Source organism: Dasypus novemcinctus, chromosome 7 (genome assembly GCF_030445035.2).
Source record: "Dasypus novemcinctus isolate mDasNov1 chromosome 7, mDasNov1.1.hap2, whole genome shotgun sequence".
Lineage (NCBI taxonomy): Eukaryota > Metazoa > Chordata > Mammalia > Cingulata > Dasypodidae > Dasypus > Dasypus novemcinctus.
The window spans coordinates 112,585,578-112,603,647 of record NC_080679.1 but is presented as its reverse complement, the minus strand read 5'-3'; the positions used below and the strand labels follow the sequence as shown (position 1 = coordinate 112,603,647).

The window sequence follows — 18,070 nt, the reverse complement described above, 5'->3', positions numbered from 1 at the left end:
TATCCTCATAGCAACAATCAGGCCAGTGCTTGCTTGACCAATTGGGTACCATAATCTGACCAAGATGACACATGAACTTAACCATCAGAGTTGCTCTCTGTTTTTGAAAGCTGGTATGTTTCACTGTCTTTTTTTCTTTAGAATTCTTACCATGCACTCTTTTTTCCTTTATTATGAGTAATTGTTGCTAATTTAATAATAAGTTCAATGTCATTGTTTCCAGTATTCACCAAGGAGAAAGGAAAAGCCCCAGAGAAGAGAATTGCTAGCAAGACTATTCTTTCCATAATTTGAATCTTTATTAAATTGGGAATGAATTTTGCAGGGTTTGTCTTTTTCTCCTTTATAATCTGAAGAATAAATAAAGAGAGGGAAAAGTCCATTTCTGTTCCTTTATCTCATTGGTAATGCTATTTCAGCATATTGTTGATTACTGTTTGAATTCCGGTTTCAAATAGATTCTTAATCCTATTCTTATGCTTTCAGTAAAAGACATAAACTCAAGCCAAGAGGATTCCAGGTAGAGTGTCCCAAGAAAATTCTTCTACTCCCAGCTTGGAATGTGAGGATATGTGTGGCAGCAATCTTCACTCTTACTCTCGGGGCAGGAGGAGTCCTGCTAGAGTGGAAGGGAGTCAAGAGATTTGGGATCAGACACAGTAATTATGGCTTCCACAGTTGTGTGCATTTAACATAAAATAAGGCCAGTAGATACAGGAGGGAAGAGAGGGCATGCTTTAAATGCCCATTATAGGATTTTTAAGACCCAATTCTAGGAATAGATATGAAATAGTATTTTTAAAATAAATAAATGTTGAATATGTAACAAAGTTTTATCAAACAGCTCCTATATTTTAGATACTATGTAGTTTTGTATGTGGACATATGGTATTTCTCTGATCTGTATTATCTATGTGTCCACACGTTCAGGGAGACATCATTATTTGAATATTCTTTACCTGAATATCTGAAATTGTGAACTCTGTAGGAAGCAAAAACCCTCATAACATAAAAATATTCACTAATGACCTGATCATTTATTTATAAAGCCAACCCTAGTCAACATGCGTACCCTTTAACACAAGTGTTTTGTCCTTGCCCATCATGGGATTTGTTGATCCATCTCTAGCAGAAAATGGAATGTGTACACCCAAGAAAGGGTATATAAATGGAGTGATCTTCACCCCAGAGAGCAAAGGAAACCCTTAGGAAAATTGGTGAAAAGCAATTCAATGGTCAGAATGGCTTTTTGATCAAGCTGTGGAAGTTAGTCATAAAACAATGACTCTAAAATTATACAAGAAATATCAATAGCTTATCTATTCTTCATTCCAAAGATAAGTACATAGCTGCAATTACAATTTATCTGGTAGTTGGTATAGATAAGATAAGCCCACTTGCATAACTTTTAGTTGCAGAGAGTCCCATTCAAACATTTTCCCATTATTTATTAAAAATAATTTCCCATTTTAAATGAATTCACTTTAAGTGAGATGTTCTGCAGTGTGAATTATCCTCAGCTAATAAGGAATTTCTGTATTCTTGGTTTTATCTTACAGAAGAGGAAATTCATGCTCAGAGGAATTAAAGTTACTTTCATGCAGGCACATCTTTTACTACTGTTAATTTAAGATAACTGTTTCCAACTAGAGACTTTTGATATCAAATCTAGGTTTCTTTCTACCATATATCTGCTATTTTCAAATTCCCTTCCTCTCATGTTGCATATAACATCATATTCTTAATATATCTATACTTTGACCACATTCTCCACTATTCCCCTCTCCCATTAAAATCTACTATATCCAAAAAAATTCCTTAGGCTCTTGCTATTAAGGGTCCCAGACAGAATAACCATTGCTGAGAGAGAATTGTTTGGTTGAATGTTCCATAGCAGCTGATGTCTAGAACCCCAGGTAATAATTTGACCACTACTGTGGGAGAAGGCATGTCCTCTTATTGATACCATTCACACCTACCTTACCAGATTTTGTCTTACAGCTTCAGATTTCAGAGTCCCTTGAGGGATACTTTCTCTTGTCATTTAACTTATACAACCAAACATCCCTGACTTAAAAAGTAAAAAGAACTTGTTAAAAGTTATCAAGTGGGGGGTGTAGGGAATGGGGTATATGGGAACCTCTTATATATTTTAATATAACATTTTATGTCATCTATGTATCTTTAAAAAAAAGATAATGAAAAGTTTATTTATTTTTAAAAAATGTTATCAAGTAACCAACAAACACATCACGTCCAGTGGTTTTCTTTACACTCTCATGCCTTTAATAGCATTTTTTCGTCTTGGAACTTTAATATTAGCTAAGTATACATGTCAATATACTTAAAAGTATGGACTTATTATAGTCCCCTTGGTTTAAAATATGTATGTTCTTGGTAGTAATTGGAAGTTTTGGAAAATCTTATCTTTGTGTTGGCATAGCAAAAAGTAGAGAAATCTAATGACTTTGCATTCAATGAATGACTTTAAGACTTCATTATTTCGAAATGTAATAGCGTCATTTTTTTTCTATTGAATGTATTAGATTTCCTCTGTGTCCAGAAAATATCTTATACTTTAATGAAAATAAAGTGATTCTCAAGTAATGGCCATCAGCATGCCATCAATTTATGCCCAAGCTTGAAGTTGTATAACAAAATTGAACTTCTTTGGCTATGATAAAGGTGATCTCACATTGTCATTATTCTTACCAAGATGAATAAAACAGAATGCAATTATAATGATATTAGGATAATAGGTATTTATGTCCAGGGAGTAAGCATATGATTATTGTAAAAATTAAAAGCATTTAAGCAAGAATTAATGTAAAGATTTGATCTCAGTGTTTTGATCAAGCAGGCATAACATATTATATCAATGAAGTATTATCCAACCTGCACGCTTTAATTTGAGTAGTGCTGGAAATGTCCAAACACATATAACTCTTTATTTGGAGTTCAGTGCCCCAGGATGCAACCTGGGTATTTCTTGTGTTCATCAAGATCATATTATCATTTGTACAAGTTTCACCAACCTTGAAAGTTGCCTTTTTGTCTATTACAAATGACAAACCTAGATAGGTAGGGATCCTTGCTGTCTTGCCTGTGTCTACCCATTATCATGGGTAGTATAGCAGCCTCTGAAACAAAACTGCCTGGATTTGATTCCCAGGTTCTGCAAATTACTAGTTTTTGTTTTGTTTTGTTTTTAACTTTAGACAACTTTCTTAAACTCTCTGTGATTCCGTTCCCTCATCTATAATGTGGGGAAAATAATAGAATATTCCTCTAGGGATGTTGCAACTATTAAATTAATCAGTGCATATAAACTGTTTAGAACATTGCCTAGCATGTGATACATGCTTAATAAAAGTTACTGATATTATTATATTATCAAACATTTTCAGATAGCAGATAAAATCATGTAGATAAATTGTGAAAATGTTATTTAAACAAATATTCCACTAGATCTTAATGTATGTGAATACCATATTAGGGAGAAGAAACCAAACCTCAAGGAAGTTAGAATCCAGTAACTGGAACTTTCTAGTTTTCTTCAAGAGTCTGATCAGAAAGAATTAACTTACCACCATATCTATTATAATATTAGAGTTCTGTTTCTCTGAAAGTGTGAGCCACCCTTACTTGTTACTTGTCTTGGAACCTAATGGGATCTGATAATTATTCTTATGCAGGATTTGAAGTGAATTCTATGTGGAAGTCATCACTGCTTTGCATTTTTCTTAGACTGAAAGACCCTGCTTTTCTATAGCTTTAACAGCATTGTGTTAGATTATTCTCATACTCACTCCCCCTGTGCCAACCACCTTGACCTTCTCTCATGTCCTCAAATATGTTCCTTTGCATCTCATGACCTCTTTCTATGCTCCCTTCTTGGGGTGGGCCAGTCTTGCTGTATATTATGTCTGACTTAGATCCCTTCAGATTTCTGCTGAAAGCGCCACATCTCAGAGCAATGTTCTCTGTTCCCTGCCCAGACTGGACTGCATCCGTATCACACATAATTAAAATTATGCCCCCAAATTCCTCATAGAAATCTCTATTTTTCCTTTAGTGTTAATCGCAAATGTAATTACACAATTAACTTTATAAAAACAAAGAAAGCGCACCATAGTCATAGATAACTAATACAAATTAAATTTTATGTACTTAGTACCTCATCAATAAAGAAAGAATGAGAGAACGAATGGCAGAGAGAAAGAGAGGGAGAGAGAGAAACACAAACATTAAAATACTATAGGCCATTCCATTCTCTTGTCCACTTAAAGAGCTTTTGAGACAATGTCAAGGAGTGGCCATAGGATGGCGTGGGAGACCTAACCTGCTCCTTCCTCAGCCATTCCCATTTCCCAATTATCTTTCACTTTAGTTGCAATTCTAGTGTTTAAACCTATTTGTTTCTCAGACATCATGGTTCTTGACACAAGCCAACAACCTAGCATTGTGCTCAGTAAAGAAAGAAAGTGGGCCAAAATCTCTATGAAAATTGATTGTGTTAATTGAGAGACACAATTGGGATCTCTGGGAGGCAGATTCCTAAGCAATTTGGGGGCATAATTTTAATTATGTGCAATTTCTAACTTACTTGCTAATTTAGAACTTAACACACAAAGGAGATGCAACTCTATGTTTAAGGTTTGTAATCCTGACTAGTCTATAAAGTAAAGAAGAAACACCTGCCAGTTTCTTCATGTTCCTAGCATGTAGCATGATGCCTGGATCACTCTAGAGCTTATTAAATATCTGTTGAATGAATTACATTTCTACTCAGAGTTTACAGGACCAATTTGGCAACATTACAGAGTTTGGACTTAGGAAGGCTAAAAACAGATATAATTTCAGATATTTTAGCATTAGGCAGAGAGTGTGTGTTCTCTAGTGACACACAATAGAGAATGTCAGTTCAGAGAAACCTAAATTAAAACAGCACAAACTCTGAAAGCCAGGCAAGACAGAGTTCAAATGTCTTATAATGAAGACTTACATATCTAAGGCAACATTCTCTCCTTCAATTCCCTTTCCAAACCAAACTCTAACTGAAAAGCTGACACCTCCCTTATCATTTTAGGTCAAATGAGACGGACTCGATTTATCATTATGCCAACCCAAGGAGAAGGACGCCCATGCCCCACAGAGCTCACCCAGCAGAAAATGTGCCCAGTGACCCCCTGCTACAGCTGGGTCCTTAGCAACTGGTCTGCATGTAAATTGGAGGTAGGTCATGTAACGTCACTTAGAAAAATGCTGTTCAGTATGTCCAAAGCACCTATCTGATCAAACATATGCACCGATGGAATAAATTTTATAGCACAAGGGGCCTGACACAATGTGTTTTGTATGTAGTAGAGAATGGAGAAATATAAGCAAGTGACTTAGCCTCACCCAGAGTGATATTGCTAGGAAAATAATTAACCATTCATTAGGTATTGATTATAATAGGCCAGGTCATGGGACTTCCAATCTCGTTGGCATCCTCAATAAATCTCTGCTATTTTCTTGGCTTTTTGGGAAAATCAAAGTATTATTTAGTTCGGCAAAACCCCGATGATATGGAAATATGCAACTTGCTATAGATAGAATTTTTTACAGAGGCACTTTCACACTTAGACAAAATCTTGCATATGGGCAGAAAACCAAGTGTATGAAAGTTTTATTTTAACAGTATTACATGAACCGAGGTTACTACATTTTCCTCAATGATTACTTTTTTATTGGCCTGCAATTTAAGTTCCTCACAACATGATAATATATCGTGCACCCAGTGTTTTTGCTGGATCAGCAAAGAGCCTCTACTGCATTTTCTCTCTGGCTTCTTATGTAGGAGAAACCACATTGATTCTCCGTACTTTATTTTACTAGTTTATCCTTCAGTCATGTTCCAAAGCATATTTTCATTAGGTAACAATAATTTTGATTATGCATTTAAAAACCTACAAGGTATATTATCTTAGAGATGTTTAGTGTTCCTGTCAGGATGACATTGTAATGCAGCATTATTATCTTGCAGACGGTAAAAATCCATGTATTTTAATAGGCCCCAGAGGAGGGAAAAAGTGTGGTATATTTGTTCAATCTCCTTTTTACGGAAACTAAGGTAACCATGCCAATTAATTCAAAAGTTACCTAATGGTTTTAAATTTGAATATTTTGTCTACTAGTCTACAGCCTTCTTTCCTATGTTTTCAGCCATTTCTAAATGCTGCTTGGAATCACTTACAGTAAGAATATCAAAGGAGTATTTCTCCTTATAATTGTGATAGCTCTTGTCAAAGTAGAGAAAAATAAGCTCCAAGAAATCAGGAACTTTATTGCAGGGGAAGGAAGAGGAAAGAACATGAGGAAAAAGAGAAGGCACAAGGGAAGGAGGGAGAGTGACCAGGTCCATGCTCCAAGTCTCACTAGACATACAAGTGCTATGGTAACACCCTGGATCTTTTGGAAAGTCCCTTTGATCTTCTCATGTGTCAGGCTCTTCTTTTTGATAGTCTGCCAACTTGTCCCGTTGAAGCATTTTTGGAAAATGCCAAATGCGATGTTCCATTTTGTTCTCACATTTTGAGCTTCCTCTGAAACCACTGGGGCAAGGATGGTGGGTGGTGACCATTCTCTGTAGAGGTGCTTGTGGTGGGTGAGGGGTTGTGGTATCTATTTGAGACAGCCAGGTCTGGAGGCTCTGGAGAGCACCAAAGGAGGTGGTGATTACTTTATGCCTCCAGAAATTTCAGAGCTGCTTCAGATTTCAAGGCAGGGTTATCCTCCCACTGAAGCTTCTAGTCACATGGAAACTTTCAACTTATATTTAAAACAGGCAAAGCCCTCAAAAAACCAAGTCTGTTGTTAATTCTTTTGTAGCAGGCACCTTACGCAAGCAAGGCCAATAAGCATTCCTCCCCAAGAATAGGAATGGAATTGAAATTGTCCAATGATACTGTAATCAGGAACTCTTCGTTCTCACATTTTTCTACCTTGTGCATAGTCAGTTGAAAGCAAGAGAGAACAGAGAAGGCGACTCATGAAGAAAAGCAGAAGCAAAAAAGAGAGAATATCATGATTTGAGTTTTTCCTGAGATCAAGCTGCATTCCTACTCTCTCTGCCACCTAATTGTTAACTCTCTCTGAGATAACATGTTATCTTTTCAATGAATTATCTTTTTCTAAATTTATATGTAAGATGAGTGTTTGGAATTACTGATCAAAACATATGGGAGTTTTTTCACACAAAGGAAGAATACCTCCTTTCTCACAGTTATATTTGTTTCTCCTTGAGTTCATCATGTTCTAACCTGCCAAAGGTAGGTTGTGCACCAATTCAGTGAGCATGTCAATGAGCCAATGTATTTAAGTGGTTGGTTCCCATCAAGAAATATCAGAGCATATGTCTCAGTTAGCCAAAGAGGCGTTGATGCAAAGTACCAGAAATCTGTTGGCATTTATAACGGGTTTTTATTTGGGGTAGAAGCTTACAGTCACAAGGCCTTAAAGTGTAAGTTACTTCCCTCACCAAAGTCTATTGCCACATGGTCAAGCAAGCTGGCTGCCAGCATCTGCAACGGTTCAGCCTTCCTCTTCATCTTAAGGCCCCATGGTCCCAGCTTCTTCCAGTATTAACTCTAGGCTGGGCTAAGTCTCATCTCTCCTGGGGCTTGTTTCTCTCTGGGCTCAGCTGCTCTGCTCTCTCCACAAGGCCAGCTCTAGACTATCATATGACTGGCTCATCTCTTCCCGGGTCCTCTGCCATGTCTAATGGAGCCTTCTGTCTTTCTTCATGTTTCTACTTTTCTGTGTATTTACTTCCCAGGGCTCTAGCATTAAAACTCCAAACTCCCTCCTCTGCCATGTAGTTTTCTCTGTAGTCAATGTCCTACTGATGTGGTCCAATCAAAGCCCTAATCACAATTTAGTCAAGTAAAAGTGAAATTTCTGAGTTTAATACAAATACACCCAGAGGAACAGACCAGTTTACAAACATAATCCAATATCTATTTTTGGAATTCATAAATAATACCAAACTGCCACACCATAATAAGAGGCTTGCCCAGGTTACAGCGGATATACCAATTCTGCCAGTGCCTTATGTGGAAAGAGATTAGCAAAAGGAAGTGTTTATCCTCAGGCACCATTTTTTTAGTGTTTCCAAATTCTTTCTTTTCAAGTTCTTCAGCTGATAACATGTATCCACACATAGGTTGATACTTCTATTTTATTTTATATGGTTAAGGAACTCAGACTCTGGAGTCTAGCAGTCCTAATTTTGGTCAAGGTTCTGCCAATTCCTAGCTCTGCATTTTTGGCCAAATTTCTCAACTTTCCATGCCTCTGTTTTCTCTTTCATATCATGGAGTAGCAAAAACACCTATTTTGCTGGGTTGTTTCTGTTCGGAATAAATAATTCATAGAAAGTGGTTAGCATAGTTCATCACATAAAGCAAGAGCTCTATCAATTGTAGTTGTTATTATAATTTTGATTAGAACTTTGATTATTATTATTAGCACCATCTGCCTAAACACATCTGGTGGAGATCCAATGCTGTGTATGTAAACCCTTCATGAGTTATCTGTCCAGTGGAGAGTCAGCAAGTGAATCCTCACTGCATCCAATCTTGCTAAAAAGCGTAGGCCTATATTTTGGGCCCAAATGTGCAGAGTCTGATGTATGTGGGTGAACAGATACTTGCTTTATGAATGAAATTATCATTCTGAGTCTGATTTCTCTTCACATTGGTTACGTTGTTGTCTTATAAAGGTTGAATATGGAGTGATCCCAAGGTCCCAGAAGCATCTTGTTGTTTGTCTTGTTTTTTAAAGCGATCTCTGATATAGGCTTGTTTCCTGTCATTTCTTCATAGGAGTATTGCAGAGTGTCAAACAGAAGGACTAATCAGTTCAACCTTTTGTTACCTGAGGTTTCAGATACCAGAAATGTCAAATGTCATACATGCTGTGGTATCTTCGGCCCCTTGTCTCTAAATACACAAGTTTGATGCTATCTAGTAAAAGATATACCTAGATGATTCTACAGTGGATCTGTCATCAGGAATAACACCCTATATGAAAGAACCCTCCCAAAAATTCATTTTGCATTAGTTATTCTCCAGTTTAGAGAGTAAAAATTTATTAGAGCATTTCCTTTGAATGAATCTACTATAAATTGATTTGGTACCCCCACTCATCTCTGAAAAATGCATTTAGATACAATATCACATCTTGGTGTGTTTGTTTTGTTTTGTTTTGTAACATTTCACAGCATCCCTTGAAAAGATTAGAGCAATTATGAAGTATTGCTAAATCAAGCTAGAGAATTAAATCTTAGATAAATCACAATTCCCATAAAAAGATCTCTCAAAGAGTGCATTCTGACCCTAATTTATGTTCCCCTTCAGACTCCTTAGAGTTTAAGTTGCACCTTACCTTTTTTTCCAATATGTCTTTGAGTCACATCCTCCTTTAAGTTAGCAGCCTCTCTGGGCAGCCCTGCCTTTCCAGCAGCTCATCCACAACTGTCCTTTGGCACCCAGCTGCATTGCCACTGCACCTTGCTCTGGTTGGTGCTTAGCAGGTCTTTCAGCCCCTGGGTCTCTTCTCCATGTTCTGGAATGCTGTTGGACTGCTTTAGCTAACTTAATCTCTCCTGCTCCTGCAAGAGCTGTCGTAGTGCAAACATCAGGCAATGCCATTCCTGGGTCCTGCAGGAGGAGAAGGGATAAGAAAGATGAAACAATTTCCTGGTGAAAAGTTGCAATGGGTTGTAGCTTTCCTGCCTCCAGCAGCAAAGCAACAAACATTGGGAAGTCTTGTCTCTGTCTCTCTCTCTTTCTCTGTCTCTCCCTCTCTCTCTTGGCTAGCATAGCAGCAGTACTCATGAAGGCTCTGGCTCTTCCACCAACTTCTGGACTTAGTTTAAGCTGAGTAACACAACTTGGGAATGCTGGGTGCTGGTACTCCCTGGGATGAATATTAATCAATGAGACCTGGATCCAAGGAGGAGCTGGCCTCTAAATGCCTCTCCTTCCTCACGTCCCTCTACCTGTTTGTGGTTCTGAGGCACAGTGTCTGCAAGACGTGGGTGGCCAAGCGTTTCCTTGTGAAGTCGAGGCCCACTTGGTAATGCACTACCTCGTATTTGCTTTCGCCCTTTCCTGCTTCAGTGCTTTTAGCCTACCTCTTGCTGCCCTGGGATGGTACGAGGCTTTCCTCAGGCTCTGTTTCCTGGAGTACCCATGTTAAAACGAAGGCTATCAACTGACATTATCTTTTTGAGGTAGTGAGCACTACCTGACATTATCTTTTTGAGATAGTGACTAAAACTGAGGAGAAAATACTCATCTTATGAGTATCTCCTAAAAATGTTATAGAAGGGAACCTTTCACCAGGCTGATGATTGGGCCAGAAAACCACTAAGAGCCCTCCCAATTCTAGTATTCTGTTTCTGTGAGATACTGCACCACATTTTCCTAATTGCTTAGATGCATCTGAGTGAGATTTGTGTGACTATCTTCAAAGAACATTACTCAGCACAGAAGGCGTGCTTGGGAAACCACTTCTTGTAGCAATAGAAAGAAGCAATGTTTTACTGGAAACCCAAACCTAATCCATATAAGAAAGCACTGAATTCCCTACAAAAGCAAAACAAGCAACATAAAAAAGAAATTTATGTCCCATGACTGTTCATGCTTTCTAGGGGAGTGATTATGGATTAGGCCGTTGTATCACATATGCCTAGACAAATTACATATTTTTATATTTAGTCAATTCTGGCTAAGTTCCAAAATGTATTGTCATATTGCAAGTACATAAATTCCGTGGTATAAATTTGCCTTTCAACTTCAGTTTCTCACCTACCTCTAAGAAGTATTGCTAGGTGCTGCTTTAGTGTCAATAACTGAGAGAGAATTCCCAAGGGGAGGAAGCTGCCGAAATGTAAAGTAGGATTTTCTTAGACTGGGGTGACAGAAACCAAAATTTTGAGCTGCTAATTATTTGGGTAATTCTGAGAGTTTCCTTTCACTCCAACAGGGTGGAGACTGTGGGGAAGGAGTCCAGGTCCGTAGCCTTTCCTGTGTGGTCCACAACGGTTCCGTCTCTCCCAGAGCTGTACGCGTGGATGATGCGCTGTGTGGACAAACGCCCTATCAAGACAGCATTCTGAAGCAGCTGTGTTCTGTGCCTTGCCCAGGTATGCAACTCTAATGATTGGGACTGCCTTCACGGTGGTCCTTTAATCCTGTTTTCTATTTTCTTTATTCTGGAGAAGCTCTATGTCATTAAAACTGAAGTTCTTAATGAACATGAGTTCATTTTCAATTGTGATTACCACTTTGTCCTATACCTACTGCCTCAAGTATGGCAGAGTATGCAAGAGAAAAAAAGCACTGGACTTGGGAGATTTAAGGCCTAAGTTAAGAGAATCTTGTCTCTACCACTTCAATAGCATTATACCTGGGAGGGATAGCCTATCTCCTTTGAACAATGGTTTCTTCATCTACAAAGCGTTTTGGTAAAGACCTGCCCTGGAGACATATTGACCAGCAAAACTATTGGCTAAATCCACATATGGTTGGATGCCTGGGTGACGGTTTTGTGAGGAATAAGCAAGGTTCTGGGTTTGAGAAGGCTCTCTATAAATGGTAACATCCTGTATAATGTGAAGGTAATTTTTAGTTACGTAAAATGTGTGAGTTTGTTTTAATCCTGATAACACAGCTTAGTTTATATAGCATAATCTTAATGTAACTAGCATTCTTATAATTTGGTATGTAACATATTTTTATAATTTGGTATAAGAATTATATATTCTTATAATTTTTGTATATATACACACATATGCATAGGCAGAGATATATATAAATGTACATTTATTTATATACATGTGCCTGTCTATATATATATATTTATGTAGTAGAATCCACACTTGAAGAATTTCTTTAAAAAGAATCACAAGTTTCATTTTATATATACAACAAATATTTTTATGTAGTAGAATACACACTTGAAGAATTCCTTTAAAAAGAATATAAATATATATCTAGAGTACTAAATGTTCTTTGGGTCAAAAGATACTCCATTTCAGTAATCTACTTCCTCCCTTTTACTATAATCTTTACCTCTCCCTTTTAAAAGTTTCATCATCATTGGCAGACATGTAGTATTCCCTAGATATGACTACAAGTTGAAGCAGAGCAATGATAATCTAATTTTTGACACTATCTTTTGTAAAGTAAATTGAGCCATAAATTACTCTATCATTCTTAGTTCTTTGTAAGTAGAAAAATAGTCAAAATAGTATCTAGAGCCTGCCTATATCACTAGCACTGTCACAAATCCCGGTAAGAATTCTATCCATTTAAATGTTGTCAAGTGTCGGTTTCCATTCTGTTTTCCTCCACTGTGTTGCTCTACCATCCAGGAGACTGCCATTTAACGGAATGGTCAGAGTGGAGCACGTGTGAATTAACCTGTGTGGATGGAAGAAGCTTTGAGACGTTGGGTCGCCAATCTAGGTCAAGGACATTTATAATTCAGTCTTTTGAGAGCCAAGACAGGTGCCCCCAACAGGTTCTAGAAACACGCCCTTGTACAGGTACCAAGAGCACTTTTTAATTCTTTAGCCCTAATAGATTAGTGCTTATTCTATATTTATGTGAGATGTGCTAGAACTGCTGTCATCTTATTTACTTGCAGGAGGCAAATGTTATCACTACACATGGAAAGCAAGTCTTTGGAACAATAATGAGAGAACTGTATGGTGCCAACGTTCCGATGGCATTAACGTCACAGGTATTCCTGCCTGAGACTAGCGTGTGCTTCAGAAAGATCTCCAAGTGTTACTGTTTGTGAGAGGAATTAGCTTACGAATTCTAAGCAGTGGATGAGTGGGCAGGTGGCCTTAGATGCTTTTCATGACAAATTATTATTAGACCTTTGCATCTTGGAAACCAAGCGATTCTGTTCGGAGACCTGTAATATATCCAGCAAGTTAAATAAAGAAATAAGCTGAACAACAGTGAAATTTCCTTTAAAAAAACAGATGCTGTTTTGCTAAAGTTTTAAATCGCGTACCTTATCATTAAAGTTTTTTTGAAGACATACCTCAACATATCATATTTCTGTACTACTGCGTTGATATCTCATATTATACAACATATGCAGAAATTGAAATTAAATGTGTTGCTAAAGGTAAAATTAAAATATTCTATTTTTATTGGTAAAAAAACTTTTTGCTGTAAATTATAAATGCTTATATTCATGTACTGGAAGCTTAGTTTTTTAATAGTTTGCTAAGCATGATTTTTACATAATATCTAAATGCACCATATAGATTTAAGGAAAGGGTCCTCATTCATGATGGAGGGTGCAATTTTAATGAACAAATGCTCTTCTCAATAAATTAAAATTAAAGTTGGTTTTTTAATGTTTTCTTGTCAGAACAGATGAAATTGATAGTGTTTTTACTCTGTGTTGCATCTGACAAAGAGCTTATCCCAGGGGTGGGAGAAGTGCTTATAGAAATAGAAGAGTTATCCGTTCCACCATTTTCTTGTTTATCTGCTCTTGCATCATTAGTATTCCCTTAAATCCATAGTTTATTTACTACAGTCTTTTGGAGCTACTTGTCCACTTTGTCATTGTTAAAACTAGATAGGATAGTAAATTTACCTAACCAGAAACTCAGAAAGCATTCTACTCCATGAGAATTCCTCAGGTGCCATGTACACCGTGTGCTCATCTGACAAATAAGCTCAGGCCACCAGCATCCAGCCATTGACTCCATATTATTAAAGCTAAATTTCATTCTCAAAATTTAAATAAATGTGTTTTATAAGTGATATAAATTCTAATATTTTCTTCCCAATTCCCAAGAATTCCCCTCCCTCAGGGGTCCACACACTGCTTTGCAGATCACTGGTTTAAAGAGTGGAAAACAACCCTCCAGAATAAATTGGTGGTTACAAGACTGTGTGGTTATTGGCACTAACACTCAAGTAATCAATATCATACCTTGTGCTAATTCTAGATTGTGGGTTTTCTTTTTTTATTTCTGTATTATTTGTTTTATTTTTGAGGTCACACTGTCCCTTACCTTAGGCCCACAGCTTCTTTATAGCTATATAATTAACTATAAGTAGTTAGCAATTACAGCAACGTAAAAGCCGTTGTCTATAAATGTAACTAATATTATATAAATCCAGATTAACTATTACTCTTGTATAGCAAGTCAAGATTTTGTTCCCTAATTCTCTCTAGGCTTTTCCCCATATCTCTCCTTCTATGTTGACTCCAATAAGGCAAGACTAGCAAGTAGATGATTTTCAGATCATAGAGACATAGCATCATCCCACCCCAGTTTTGGAAAATGTTTACTGAGCACTGTCAAGTATTCTGTCAGAAAGAATATTGCCTCTTCTGGAGTTTACATATTTCCGCTTAAAACTGTGTGTGTGTGTTGTGGTAAATATACATTTAAAAAATGTTACCCAAGTCTTTGATATTGTGCTTCCATGAATTGATAAGTGGCATTCTTTGGATGTTTTATTGTGGAATGAATTGGCTTAGTTCCTAGCTGGATGCTCAGAAGCTGTCAAAATCTAGAAGTAGAACGAGCCTTTAAGCAGCTGAACTTAATTTGAGATTTCATCAGTCCTTCTACTGATCCTGCCATTCTTGAACTGCCCTCGAGCATAGCCATATGATAGGATCACACTACCATTGGGCAGGAATAAAACCTCTACCGTATTCATCCTCTGTGAGAGGAGCCTCCCGCTTCAGACAGCGCACCCTGGTGTAAGCAGTAAAATAGGGCTGTGCCATGCCGTCAGCTGATGGATTTTTAAAATAATACTGTTGCAAAGTGGCCAGTGTCAGAGAGGAAAGGGGAAAAAACACCACCAAAACTTTAAAAATGTTTATCATAGAAAAATCCGCAAATGACACTGGGGTTTCCTTTGTAGGAGGCTGCTCCCCTCGGGCACGGCCTGCTGCTATTCGGCAGTGCAATCCAGCCTGCAGGAAGCCTTTCTCCTACTGTACACAGGTGAGTTGGGTTTTGACACTTTCTACAATGGTTTTTTTAATATATTTTTTTTATTTTTAAAGAAGTTTTAGGTTACATAAATGTTACATCAAAAATATAGGGGAGGGAAGCGGATGTGGCTCAAGTGATAGGACTTCTGCCTACCATATGAATGGACCTGGGTTGGATTCCTGGGGCCTTCTGGTAAAAAAAAAAAAAAGAAAGAAAGAGAGAAAAAGAAATTGTGCCTGCATGGCGAGCCAGTGCCCACACGGCAAGCTGAGTGCTCATATGGCGAGCCAAGAGCCTGTACAATGAGCCAGTACCTGTGCAAATGAGTTATGCAGCAAGATGATGACACAACAGAAGAGAGGAAGGAGAGAGTCAAAGTGAAGCACAGCAGAAACCAGGAACTGAGGTGGTACAGATGACAGGAAACCTCTCTCCACATCAGAGGTCCCCAGGGTCAAATCCCAGTGAATCCTTGAGTAGAAAGATGAGAAGACAAAAAGAGAAATAGATACAGAAGATCACACAGCAAATAGACAGACAGCAAAAACAGCAGGAAGGAGAGAAAGAGAGAAGGAGAGGGGAGGGGAAAATTTTTAAAAATAAAAAATATGGGGGATTCCCATATGCCCCACCCCCTCCCCCTCCCACACTTTCCCCCATTAATAACAACTTTCATTAGTGTGTACATTTGTTACAAATGATGAACACATAGAACACATATTGAAGCATTGCCACTAACTATGGTCTATAGTTTACATTATAGTTTACACTCTGCCCCACACAATTTTATAAATTCTACAAGTATTTTAATTGCTGTGTTACACATTTGCTGTGGGATAGTCTCTGGTCTGCTGTAGTTCACCAGCAGTTCCACATGCCCATGATACCATCTAGAAGCATTTGCAGGCGGGATCACAGCTATTGAACATTTCTGCTCAGAGCCAAGTGTTAAGGAAAGCAGTCTTTTTAAATTTTTAAAATAAATTGCATATCTGTACATTCAGATATGTAATTTATGTTAGGTCTATTTACCAGTGAGTATTCTCAGTTGATTTATTTCTTCTATTTTGGGCCTTGCATATACCTCCATTATTTTGAACAATATTATGAATGCATGTTCATATTTGCTAAATGTTATTTAGTTAAAGTGGATTACATTATGATTGCTATAGTGTGAAAAAAATTTTATTCTTATTTTAAATAAGTTAACTATGTGGCATTTAAGTTGACTATGGCTTTGATTGAAAAAAATGTATCTATATATATAAAGCAGGAATCTTGTTCCCCTTAACTCTTTTTTTAAACATATTTTTTATTTATTTTTAAAAGATACATAGATGGCACAAAATGTTACATTAAAAAATTGGGCAGGTTCCCATATGCCCCACTCCCCACACCCTCCACTTTCCCCACATCAACAACTTCTTTCATCATTGTGGCACATTCATTGCATTTGATGTGTACACTTTGGAGCACTAGCTACACAGCATGGATTATAGTTTACATTGTAGTTTACACTCTCCCCCAGTCCATTCAGTGGGTTATGGCAGGATATATAATGTCCTGCATCTGTCCCTATAACATCATTCAGGACAACTCCAAGTCCTGAAAATGCCCCCAACCACACCTCCATTTCCCTCTCCCTGCCTTTAGCAACTCCAGTGGACACTGTCTCCACATCAATGGTATAATTTCTTCCATCGCTAGAGAAACAATAATTCTATAGTAAAATACCTGTAAGTCTACTTTAATCCATATTTTATTCACCCTGCAGACCCTGGGATGGCAATGCCCACTCAACCTCTCTTAACTCTTCTCTACCACTGCTCAGAAAAATGTGTAATGGATTCTTTTTAAAAATGTTTTATTAACTTTATTTCAAATTCACAAACATAAAAAAAAAAAAAACAGAAAAAGGCAGTTCAACAACAATTTATGGAAACATTTCTCCTAAAAGTTCCTTTCAGGCAGTTTTATCTCATCTAATTCCAACTGCTAACTTAGTTGTTCTTCTAGTATTCAGAAGGACACACACATTAGATAAATGACAGTCAAGTTTCCTTATTAATTTAAGAAAATGAAGAGAAAAAAATGCTTAATCTTTATTCACATCTCACAAAACCAAACCCATATTCTTTTTTTAACCTTAGAATTAATATAGTACCGACTTTGCTTTTGATACAAAAACATTACAATGTTGTTGTTAACTATAATCTATAAATAACGTTATATTTTTCCCACATATCACCACATTCTTAATACCCTGTATGATAATCCTGTATTTATATTTTTAACCACAAACCTCATCTACTTCCAAAATCATTCTTACACATTCCCAATATTATCCTCCAGCTGTCCCACAAATAACATTAATCTTTCTAGACTTCTCATTTCAACCACAATTACATCCATAAATCAACAGTGTTCGTTACATTCGTTATAATGTGTTACCATTAAGTCCAATCATTACCACATATTTACATTTAACCTTCTTAAACATTCTACATATATCCAGGATATTCTCCCCCTTCTCATCTCACATTCCATCTCTGATCTACCTACACTTCATAGTCCAATTCCATAAATCTACTCACTGCGTTTAGTTCATATCAGTGAAACCATTCAATAGTTATCCTTTTGTGTCTGGATTATTTCACTCAACATAATATCCTCAGGGTTACTCCATTTTGTCTTGTGCTTCCCCAGTTGATTTCTTCTTACATCAATGTACAAATATCTCTTTGCACCCTTGCTTTCAATTCTTCTGAACATATTCCTAATAGCAGGATTGGCTGGAGCATATGGAATTTCTATATAGTTTCCTGAGGGATTGCCAGATCATCTTCCGCAGAAGATGACCATTTTACAGTCCCACCAACAGTGAAGGAGTGTTCCTATTTCTCCACATCTTCTCCAGCATTTTAAGTTTTCTTTTCTTTAAATAATGGCCATTCTGTATGGTGTGAGATGATATCTCATTGTAGTTTTTTTTTTTTTTATTTTTTATTTTTTTTATTGACTTTGTAATAA

General features: G+C 37.1%; 1 protein-coding gene across 2 annotated transcripts in view; it reads left to right on the top strand.

The window, feature by feature from the left end:
- Positions 1-18,070, top strand: part of THSD7B (thrombospondin type 1 domain containing 7B) — an 882,043-nt gene that overhangs the window by 849,794 nt on the left and 14,179 nt on the right. For both annotated transcript variants that reach the window (XM_058301029.1, XM_071216471.1), the window contains 5 exons: positions 5,090-5,235; positions 11,035-11,194; positions 12,425-12,598; positions 12,700-12,795; positions 14,967-15,049. In XM_058301029.1, the coding sequence (XP_058157012.1) occupies positions 5,090-5,235; positions 11,035-11,194; positions 12,425-12,598; positions 12,700-12,795; positions 14,967-15,049 (659 nt within the window). The remainder of the gene's footprint in view (positions 1-5,089; positions 5,236-11,034; positions 11,195-12,424; positions 12,599-12,699; positions 12,796-14,966; positions 15,050-18,070) is intronic.